Raw genomic sequence first — 11,996 nt, forward strand, 5'->3', positions numbered from 1 at the left:
CAACTGCCAATAAGATGTTCATGTTCCAGAGGCTGAGAAACCAATGATATTTTGTCAGTGTTAGTTGTACTTTGTCTTACGTGCAAATTAGTCTTGCATTAGTCTTGCACAACCATACCTCCAGCATAATGCTGTGCTGGAGAAAAGTGTGTCTGCTGTTTGGATTTCTTTCAACCAAACCGTCGCACACACAGGATGCAATGACAGTGCCCTTCAAAATAGATGGCGCAGACAAGAGCTAATAACCTAATCCTAATACGCCAACATGCTAATTAATATGTTGAACATGGTACATTTAATACCTGCTAGACATCAGAACGCTGTCATTGTCCTTTTTAGCCTGTTTGTATGCTAATGTTAGCTTTTAACTATGTTGACACAAATGCAAGTCTGGACTCCTTTCACGTGTGACCAGCATAGTTTTGCAGTTTTGGTGGTCACAAGCGTGCAGGCACTAAACGGGTGCAGTGCTCGAAACATTTCTGCTGTCATCTTTATTTACTTTGGTGTTCATACAGTTTGCAGGTCAGATCAGCTAAGGTCAGCATGAATAAGCAAGCACCCAGGACCGATTTAAGGCACGCTTTAAACCAAACACAGCCCTCTCATTCATTCAAATGAGTCTGTGCAGTTATTTTTTTTATATTATATTTAAAAAATCGCATCAAAGGAAATTTGGCCTTTTCCAAGCCTCGGTAGAAGTCAGGTAGGGAGAGAAGCTGATGCTGGTTCTTTAGAGAATCATCACTGCATCTCCATCAGTTCTAGTTCAGACTCTTCACTTCTTCTGCATCATCAGGAAGGGAGTCGAGAACATCTTCATTTAAAAAAGGAAGCACTGACTGAATTCTGTCATGAGACGTGATGACGGACACATATTTCCCCTTTTTCGCAGAAAGGTTGACCTCTGGAAAAGCTGCTTTGATTTCAGACAGCTGCAGTGGGCGCCAATTAGCCAATTCCCCACACAGTGATAACATAGATAATGGAAAACCGCTTCGCGGCCCTGATTATATATCTCAATAAATAAATATTTGTGGTCGTGCCGCCCCCCACATGTCATGAAAAAGTGCCGCCCCGGGCGGCTGTCCGGTTCGCCCGTGCCCAAAACCGCCCCTGCCTGGGACCAGTATCTGTGGTGGGCGCCGACACAGCACAGTGTCTGACAGTGGGGATACTGGCATTGGCACTTACTGCTCCGACAGCCTGGAAGGTATGATGTCCTGTCTATTTTTTCTGCATTGTTTTTCTCTTTCCAAAAGGTTTGAGGTATCCAGATGTATGATGAAGTCTGTTGCTTAGGCACGAGTGTGCAAGTGTGAGCTTGTCTTAGCCTACTGAAGTTTTTGTTATTATTTTTAAAAACACTGGCCTTAATGTGAGCCAAATTGATTTATATTGGACCGGCCTACATATTCAAACTAGTATAATACTTCTCAAAGTCAGGCCTATTGGGTTGAAAGCATTATTGTCGTTGCATTACTTTAATAGTCAGAAACGTAGAGCTTACTATTAATATAGGCTACTACTCAAATTCTGTCACAGTCATATGTTATTTCCATTATAAAATGCAGAGCACCGACAACGTCGGGCCGCCAAGGCCCTATTGAAACTGTAGGGTTTCTTCTTCATCTGCCAAATTAATTGGTTTTTATCATGCTCAAAAATTTATATTTTTTCCAAGTTTTGTTTTACTTTGATAGGCCACACCCCTCACCCCCTATGACCAATTCACTAGAAATTTAACACGCATGTCAGAGTTGTCTGCTCTACAAAATGAGACCCCTAAACTCCGCTTCCCAACATTTTTCGCCATTTTGAATCTTTTCAAAAACAAATTCCCAAATTTTCTCTTCATCATTATTGGATTAATGTCATCAAAAGTTATAAAAAGCTTGTTCACAATGTTTAATTGTGAAGATTGTAAGAATTCATTTTAGGTCGGCGATGTGGCGGCTCTGCGAATTTCGATCCTTCGCCGTGAACAAATAAACTAATGTAACTCGACTCCACATGATCAGATCCTTTCCAAATTTCACATGTTTGATGAGACTCCAGGTCTGAAGACATCTACATCCCCATTTAAAATAGGGCCACCTACTGGTAGCAGGAAGTTAAAGTCGGTATACTTTGGTTTGCTTCTTTTAGAGGTGAATCACATCGACATCCAATTAGTTCCAAACAAATGTAAGATGCTCATAATGCCAGCCCATGAGGGTTTTGATGTTTCGTGGGCCAGCTAATGCTCGTAAAGCAAACGCTATGTTAACGGTAAACGTTAGCGCTATGAGACTAGCCAGAGGAGTTGTCCCCTGATGGCCAGTAGAGAGAATGCAAGGCACTGAAACCAGAGGTTGCTGCCTGGCAGTGGAACCTTTTTTCTTTGAAATATATACTATGTTGTCTCCAATGGGGGAAATTTGCTTCAGCAATAGTGCTGCACACAATTGCAATCATACATAGCCAGCAAACCATTATACACCAACAACGAGGTAGAAAAACCTGTCAAATGTTGCCCATGCCCTGCTAGAGTTATCTGGTTGTCTTAACAGCAGCAACCTTAACAATAATACCACTTGGTGACACTAATATACCTTCAGCCAGTTCTGAGTTTCTGCATTTTGGATTGATGGAAATCCTATTTTGTTCAAGGTAGTTTTATGGCCACTAATGAAAGCCTTCAGTAAGATGCTGAAATATTAAAGTTTACTTATATGATTGTTTTGATGATGATGATGTAGTATGACATAAGTCTTTAACATTCTGTATGTCTTACAGATGACTCCAGTTCCAGTGCCACACATCTGTCCTTCCAGCCGCTGTCCCAGCATCCCGTGGGCCAGGATGATAGTGCCATCCCTATTGTTCATGTCAAGGTGTCCCCATCCTCCTCACCTGACACCAGTTTCAGAATGCCAGCCTGCCCCAGCAGCACTGGTCACTGGAGCAGGTCTTGCCAACTGCTTACACCAGCCATGTCTCCCCTGGGTGCAACAAGCTGTTTGGACATGAAGGACCATCAGCCCATCCGGAGGTCGTCCTCTCTCACCAAGTTGTCCTCTGGGGCTGATAAGAGCTCCATTTGGACATCAGGCAATCAGTACATCTCAGATTCACAAGGCTCCCTGGACCGAGGTCTGCTATATGGGTACAGAAAGGAAACCCTTGGTTCAAATGTGGACCTTTATTTACCTTTATCTTCCTCCTTGCTCTGCCATAGCTTGCTGCAACGCTCACCTGGTGCTGGGCCCTGCTACCGATGCAATCACAACACTAGATCCAATGGTTTGGAAACAGACCTGTCCCTGTCCTCAGCTCTGTCCTCATCGGTAAAACACAACAGTTTGGACATGAACTATAGTGCCTTACCAGAAGCTAATGTGGCTCAGGGTGGTGCACATGTTTATGGCCTCGGCATACCCAAACAAGCAGACTCACCACTGGGTCATAAGACTGACAGAGTCTCCCCGTTTCAGCCTGCAATTCGGATCCAGATGTGGCTAACTGAGCAGATGGAGTACAGGCCAAAAGTAGATGGGTGTGGTGGAGATGGTTCGTTGTCATGTCAACAGGAACATCAGCCAGAACCAGGGCGGAATGAGGTGAGAGGAAAATTTAAGGCCGTAGAACTCCAGTCCATTCTCTGTTTTGAGTCCGATCTTGAGACCACTAGGCCGGGTTATTAAGAATTGGTCAAGCTTTTTCTAGCTTTCTTCTGATTTGTGATCAGTTGTACAGAACGTTGCTAAAAAATATCTCAGAACGCAATGTAGGCCACTACAGTAAAACTAAAAAATACTAGTCCTACATCTCCAGTCTTATGAGTATGAGTAATGCAAAGAGATGAAGGGGGAGTGAGTCAGCACATAGAAGAGAGATGTGACTAGATTACCATAATAAATGAACATGCAGCACAGTGACGATACAGATATTTCTGTAACTAGATCAGGGGTTGGCAACCTGCGGCTCTTTAGCCCGTCTGTTGCGGCTCCCTGAGGCTTTGACAAAAAAAAAAAAGAAAGACAATTTTTTTTTGGTGGAAAAAAGTCAAAATGGCTCTTTGGATACGAAAGGTTGCTGACCCCTGAACTAGACGTAGGCTACAGTAATAAAAGGACCTGCCGAAGTGCATTCAACCTGCGCTGGACACGTTACTAAGATTCAGCTATCACTCTGTCTGTAAAACCTGAGACTTGAATAGTAATATTGGGCTTCATCGATCGAAAACATTTAATACATAGTTTGTAGCACCTCTTAATGTGTCACAACAGCCAATATAGTTTGTAGCTATTATTGCACATTGATTTTTCACCACACATATATCATTTCAGTTTCTGAGGATCTCTGTTAAACTCGGGGTATATGTTATTCATACGGTATATTATTTCTTTTTTCAAAGAAAACTTCTCTTAAATCCTTACATGTCTCACCAAGAAGTTGGATTCTGCCTCCAGCTTTCTTTAAAATAAAACACGAACACAGCCGGGCGTCACTGGGCCGTCCGTTCTGCCTGTGAAGGCTTGTTTCTGTGGCCAGTTTGTGTCCATTCAGTCTGTACAATGTTTTACTTAGACCTGTCATAGGTCAGGGACTGTGCCTCCATGGGTTTAGGGTCAAATAGAATTCCAATTTACTTCATGATTTTGTGGTTTCTATCCAACATTTGATATATTTTTTGTTTTCTTGGACTAGCTGCTCTTATCTGTGTTAAACTCAGCACTCCAGGGCCTTGTACTGGTAGGAGTGGGGTTGACTAGACTAGATTAGAGGGATTGATCCAATGTGATAGCTTGCTTATACATTTTAATTATTGGAGGGTATTGGCTCTTTTTCTGCTCTGCATGCTTTGAAATATGGATGGTATGATAAATATTTCTTAGTTTTTTTAGTCCGTTCTTGGTGTTCACTCCTCACGCTCGGACTGAGCGATGATGTTGCTCTGCGTCCAGAAGGCGTTAGATTCTAGTGACGTCCCAACCTGACACCTCCTTCCCTCCCTCCCTCTCTTACCACCCAGCAGCCTGCTTCTCATGTTCTGAGAGCTGATCGATTTGAAGTTGATATTTGTGTGATTATATGAATATAGAAGTTATAGGGGTTTCAATATGAAAATAGCCCATGAGAATTGTTTTAAAAAAGTATTATTGACCAAAAGCACAGATTTAGCATTGTATACAATCAATTACTGAGCATTATTATGACTACTTTCAATACAAAAAACAACTTTATTCTTACAGGGTGTACATTCTAAGAATTATATACTAATGTCTTTACATTATGTCAATGTGTATTTGTGCATTGTGTAATGTTTTGCCCCGCCTGGTTTAGCTTGCTCATTCTGTCTTCATTCATATTTCTGCTGTATGATGCTCTCAGATATGTTGCATTTACAGGAAGACATTCTGTGTTTCAGACAAAAGCATCAGATCTGGCAGCTCCATGCCCGGATCAGAGAGAATGAGCTCAGAGCACAGCAGGTCCTGCAGAGCCCACACTGTCAAACCACTACGGTAACACTCAGCCACATCTGTGTGATGAATGAATATCCAAATTCAAAATGTGATTTTTTTTTTTTCCATAATACATTCTGGTTGTGCAATAGGAATCAGCAATGAGAACTCCATGCAAACAGCCGTCTGATGAAGAACTCAGGAGGAAGCTTGCTGTGGCTGAACTGGACGTTCTTTATTTGAGCGATTTCTTCAAGCAAGTCACACAAAAATATACAGAGGAAATCAGAAAACTAGAGGAAAAGGTATAGCAAAGATTGGTGATTAATTCTCAATCATGTATAGCAAGAGAAAGTGAAACAAAAATGGTGAACAGAGAAACTAGTCCTTCTGATCCTACACACAACCACCGGGAAACAAATATAGACCACTTTACCATTTAAAGGGCAAACTACAGTGTTTTTGTCATTCGCCTCTTTTTAATAATTTAATTTACTAAATATGACAACTGATTTGAACTAATATAAAATTAACTATTTTCTACATCAGTGTAATAGTCATATGCGGTGTTTTTTTCACAGATAAAGACAAGAGATCGCTACATCAGCAGTCTGAAAAAGAAGTGTCAGCGAGAGAGCGAACAGAACCAAGAAAAACAGCAACGTATAGAGACACTGGAGAAATACCTTTCTGACCTGCCAACGCTGGACGAGGTGCAGGCGCAATGCCCAGCAGGTACACACACACACACACACACACACACACACACAGGCTGTGGCTACATAGTGTCTGCCATGTAACCGCAGGTGCATTTTATACACGAGGATTAAAACAAGTCTGTGTGTGTGCTCAGCAGGAGGAGGTACAGCAGAAAGCCAAGCATCTGAAAAAAACAGCATCTGGATTACAAAAGAGCTTAGAAGAAGGATCCGCTCTGATGACGGAGATGCAGGCCATGAGGGAGAAAGAGTTGATTGCATCGGTACAAAGGTACATCAACCATTTGGTCTTGACTGATTTAAGGTGGAAAACGGATTTGGACAAACGCAAAACCAGAAAATTATCCAATTTAATGTGTTATCCAATCAAAAGAGATGCAAACTTTATTCATAAGGAGTCAGTCATCACAGGTATTCGACAGGTAGTGACATCCTGAAACTAAGTAAAGGCAATAACCATTAATCTTAGCTTTACAACTTCTTCCTGTAAACACATTAACACTCTTAACATAACAGATTAACATTACATGTCACCCAGTCCGTTACAATACCATGTATTATAATGGGCCAAAATATTATATATTCTAACTTTTAAACTTTTTGAATCATTAAGCTTTATATAAAACAATAAATATTAGAGCTTTATAAAGACAATCTTCAAATCCTCTTAAAGTTCTCCAATTCTGAAAGCCTCAAAGTGCTGTATACGTTCAGCTACAGACACCATTTAAACTTAAACCTTCAACTATTAAAATTGAAATATGGGATTAAATAGCTGAATTGAAAAAATATGTATATTTAATTGAATGTTGAACAGTCGACATAGGGAACTATTTTCTGGGCTCAGCTTTTGGGTTTGGAGGGCTTTGGAGTGGAGGAGGGTCTCGTGGATTCAAGGTGGATTCAAGGTCAAACATGTTCAGTATCAGTGGGCCTCTGTCTAATTCTGCTCCACGTGCATTTATTTGTGTTTCTGAGTCAAATGTAACTGCAGAATTCTGCATGTAAAGATTATGTTGGATGTTTGTCCCAACAGGTTTAGCTATGACTCCATAGTTCACTACTGTACAGCGCAATGGGCAGGATGACACTACCACATATTTTGCATTTAAAGCTCTTCAAGCTGTATTCACTGCCATGTTCAAACTCCCTGATGCTGTTATGGTTAAACCAAGGTAGGCATAACTCAAACTATATTTAGTCATATGGTTATTTATGCGAAACTGGTATTTGTTCTTCTGACATCTGGAGAGCTTTTGAAAGGATGACAAGGTTTTTTCATATTTACTGCCAGGGCCCAGTTCTGAAATGTTCTACTATGTCCAACTGTTGTTGTAGTCCGTATTCAGTTGGAGACAGTATTAACCAGATCATCAGCATAAAACAGACATCTATATATCTAGGAAGGAGAGGCCAGGATCTGAACATACATCTCAAGCAACTTGTTGGATTACCAGAATTAACTCTACCGGTCTATTTAATGTAGATTTACATGCTGTTCGGCCTTAAAATTATTTTGCATACATTTTTAACAAACTCCTTCTCCATTAGATGACAAAACTGCTCTCAACATGTTCTCTTGTACGTGTCTGTCTGTCTCTCTTTGTAACCACACATCTTGTCTTGGTAAAGCCTGCAGCAGAAGGTGCAGCACTGTTTGGACGATGGCGTGAGGTTGCCCATGCAGGAACAGAAGCTGCTGGAGGTGGAAAACACTCAACTCCTGGAACAACAAGACCACAGCAGCAGGGTAACATCCTAAACACACACATGCACAAATGCATGCACACATACACAAATAAGTCAAAATTCATTAACATGTTATTTCTTCTCCCTACCAGCTAATTGAGAATCAGAATGAACGGATTGATAGACTGACCGTGCTGCTAACGGTAGAGTAACAAACAAATGCACACACTCGGAGAGCTTCACAACTTTGGGCTCCACAGAAAAAAAGAAGTGTAGTGTAGACTGTGGTGGCGCAGGATGTTGCCAAGGGGGAGCAAGTAGAGGAGGAAGAGGAGGGGGCCGAGTACTGAACCTTGGGGGACGCCTTGAGGGACTGGGTCTGTCAGACTTGGATGTATTGATGATAATGAACTTGGCAGTCGGAGAGGTATGACTTGAACCAGGAGAGGGCTGTGCCAGTAATGTGAAGGGAGGACTCAAGGCGGGAGAGGAGGATGGAGTGGTGATGCTGTCAAAAGGCTGCACTGAGGTCCAGTAGGATGAGGATGTTGAGGTGGTCATTGGGTGACTTTGATAAGGGCTGTTTCTGTGCTGTGATGAGATCTGAATCCGGATTGAAATGGTTCATACAGTTGGTTGCAGTCCAGGTGGGTTTTGAGTTGGTCGGCAACATTATGTTCCAGTATTTTAGACAGAAAAGGCAGATTGGAGATGGGTCTGTAGTTGTTGAGGATGTCAGGATCCAGGCCAGTCTTTTTGAGGATGGGTGTGACTGAGGTAAGTTTGAGAGCGAGGGGGGCGGAGCCAGTAGACAGGAAAGAGCTGATGACAGAGAGGAGGAGCGGGTGGAGGTCCATGACTAAAGTGGAAGGGATGGGGTCCAGGTCCCAGGTTGGAGGTGTGAACCAGGGGCCATTGTGGTTGAAAGAAACAGTTCTGGTTTTGAGAGGGACAGTGCTATTGTAGAGGTGGACCAGGTCTGTAGGGGAGGGGCTAAACAAGGGCTGGAGGGAGGAGAGTTTTTCAGCGAGACAAGCTGACAGGGATGAGGGGTAGATGGACTTGATATTACGGAGGGTCATGGTGCGCGTCTGTTTGGGCTCTGGGAGGTCAATGTCCATGATCATGCTAGGTCAGGGGTCAGCAACCTTTCCTATCCAAAGAGCCATTTTGCCCTTTTTCCCACCCAAGAAAATGTGTCTGGAGCCGCAAAAGCTATTTGGTATCACAGCTTATAAAGTTTTATATATAGTCATATTATATATACAAAAACTATAGTTTGTTGTATTTATGAAATTATAGAACAAGAATAAAGGCTTACCTGTCACATTCTGTGCTTTCTTAGGCCACCAGTACAAGACTGCAAAAGAGAGGAGACCTTTCTCATCGACAACAGGCTCATCCGCTAGAAGAGGACGACAGCCTGGCCTCCCCATCTAGAGCCGTCCCTCAGGTATCAGTGCTGGAAGTGTTAACTTCCGTTTTTTCTATCAACCTTGCTGTAAAATATATTATGAGCTGAGGGTGGACATGGTTACTGACAGTACTAGGGACTAAGCTTAGGTAGTTCAGATGTCTTCTAGAATTTTAGCACAATCCAAACTGATCTGAACTGAACTTTGTGTCTGTATTGAACCACACCAACTCTTAAAGACCATACAGTATGTGTCACATATAGAAACACCTATGCAGTGAAATCTCCTACTTTCTATATGCTGTGAAGTAGTGAACTAGACCCATGGCCAGCGTGCTTCAGGTATTCTTAACCAGGCAGTGTGTAGAGAAGGAAACAGCTGGCCCAAAAGATCAGAAGGGATCAGAACAGTTACCTTAGTGAAGATGTGTGGCTCACCCCATCTTTATGTATGACCCATAAGGTGTAATTGGTTAACCCAAAACCAAGGAAAATACACTTGTGAAAATGGACATAGGCCTAATCATGATAATAATGTTCACAGAAACCTTTAATAAGTTTTAACAAAAGCAAAGTGCTTCACAGACATAAAGTACACAGGGCAATTACAAATTAGAAAGTTCAATGCGGACAAGAAATAGAGACATTGGTAATGAATTAAAATCTTAAGAATAAATCAATGAATTTCAACGAAGAAAACAAATAAAAAACCATTTTATAAAAATGAGTCTTTAACATAGTTTTAAAAGAGGACACTGTGTTGTGTATGTTTGCATATAATGTAGTCTCTGTTCAGATGGTGTAATTATGAACTTCTCTCTTGAATTACTTGAAAGTAACTTGAAAACACAGGCCTACTTGTGCAGTAGCCCTTTTTAACACATTTATGTATGTACCATTCTGATAATTGTAGCACTAAATGGATTTGATATTAACAGCTTTCATCAGTCCTGTGACTGCTGTAGCGTTGGTTGTAAATCTATAAACCAGCGATCACTGTTGCAATTTTTCCAGTTACTAAATACTTTGTGTGTGTTTTTTTTTTCATTTCTGGCATTTCAGCAGGATTGTGTCTTACTGTAACTGTAGGGAGGTCAAAAATACAGCCCATGTCATTCTACTATGGCCTAGCACTTGATGTTTGGGTTACACCACCAGTTTGCCATTTACTAAACCAAAATAATTAGCAAAATTAGTTTTCCTGCTTTCCTTCTCCAAGATGGATATATTCCCTCTTTCTCTCCATTGTTTTCCAGTCATATGGGCTTCAAAAGGTTTGCCCCATTTTTATTTCTTTGGACAAAAATGATCCAGCACATTTCATTCATCCAATCAAAACCAACTTTGCCACGTTTTAAAAGACTTACAGGCGTGGCCTATTTTAAATAAACGTAAACGCTTTATCCTAATTGTCATTTTCACAGTTTTCCCACTGTATATGAAATTAGTAGTAGTAGTAGCTTTAGTGGTCTCTTCACAACAATCAACATTTGGGAGGATGCGTCATGCTTTAATGAAACTAGTTAGCCTAGCTTCCTAACATCATCAGTGATTCCTACCTTTTTTTGTTTTGTTTTTTCAACATTATTTTAATATATAATTATTTTTCCTGCACACTCAAAGGCAAATTCACAAAGAATGGATTGGGGCTGCTGACAACACCATAAATCATCATCATAAATCAAAAAAAACAACCGCGTCTCTCTGTCTACCAATCAGACACCGCCGCAACTAAACTACACACACAACACACACACACACACACACACACACACACACACACACACACACACACACACACACACACACACACACACACACACACACACACACACACACACACAACATAGATAGTCCATTATTCTGAACAGCTAATTACATATATGAATATAGGTGATTTTGCCAATCCGAATATACTTTGTATATTCTGAGTTGGGGACACCCCGACTCATTTTCATAGAAAGGGGTACATTTTTTGCCAAATGTCTGCATGTACCTAATTTTAATACGTGCAAATATCACATGAGCACGTAGAGTCATTGTGTCATAAGTCTTTTTCATAGGTCCACTGATGATGATTTGTAATTACACAAAGCTTGTTACTTACAGAGGGATGATTGCATACAGAGATAGAGAGATATGGAGACTATAAAAAAGGTAGCACTTATATAAGATCAACACAATATATCTGGAGAAGGAACTTTGGACTGGTGTATCCCTGAGGGTCGGGTTTCCTGCTGCTTGCATCTAAAATATGTGCCTTTTTGTTTCCCCCTGAAAAGCAGCAGCAGGTGTATGAAGGACTGTTGGTGCTTCCCCGGTCCGATGCGGGAATGCCTGAGGTAGGGCGGCTGCTGAAAGAGATGTCCCTGTGTCTACTGGACCTCCAGGCTCTCTGCAGCATATTGGCTCAGAGAGCACAAGGGAAAGAGCCCAACCTGTCGCTGCTACTGGGCATGAAATGTATGTGGTAATACACGCATACACACATACATCTTTATGCAGAGCTTTGAGTAACGGTAAAGAGGGACAAAGGCATAACTGTCTCTTCATTTCGATGATCTGAGTTACGTTATGTCTGAGTGAAGGGCAACTGTGGAGCATCAAAGCCTATGAATCATGTCCAATTAAACGTTGACTCAATGCCGAAAGATCTGAACACTCATGGATGTCTTTCTGATTTTCATTATTAAATCATTTTCACACAGATTTAGATTCCCTGTG

At 41.4% G+C, this 11,996-nt stretch overlaps 1 protein-coding gene across 1 annotated transcript in view; it reads left to right on the forward strand.

Annotated features, from left to right (window-relative positions):
* The window catches only part of LOC306733906 (centrosomal protein of 85 kDa-like), a gene marked incomplete at both ends in the record, with an annotated part of 13,016 nt that extends 1,270 nt beyond the window's left edge, over positions 1-11,746 (forward strand). The window contains 10 exon segments of the mRNA XM_079215217.1: positions 1,071-1,213; positions 2,779-3,602; positions 5,394-5,510; positions 5,603-5,755; positions 6,032-6,175; positions 6,177-6,185; positions 6,304-6,440; positions 7,802-7,919; positions 9,204-9,311; positions 11,555-11,746. Of these exon segments, the coding sequence (XP_079071343.1) occupies positions 1,071-1,213; positions 2,779-3,602; positions 5,394-5,510; positions 5,603-5,755; positions 6,032-6,175; positions 6,177-6,185; positions 6,304-6,440; positions 7,802-7,919; positions 9,204-9,311; positions 11,555-11,746 (1,945 nt within the window).
* Between the last annotated feature and the right edge of the window lie 250 nt (positions 11,747-11,996).

This window comes from Taurulus bubalis (assembly GCF_910589615.1).
Source record: "Taurulus bubalis genome assembly, chromosome: 3".
Taxonomy (NCBI): Eukaryota; Metazoa; Chordata; class Actinopteri; order Perciformes; family Cottidae; genus Taurulus; species Taurulus bubalis.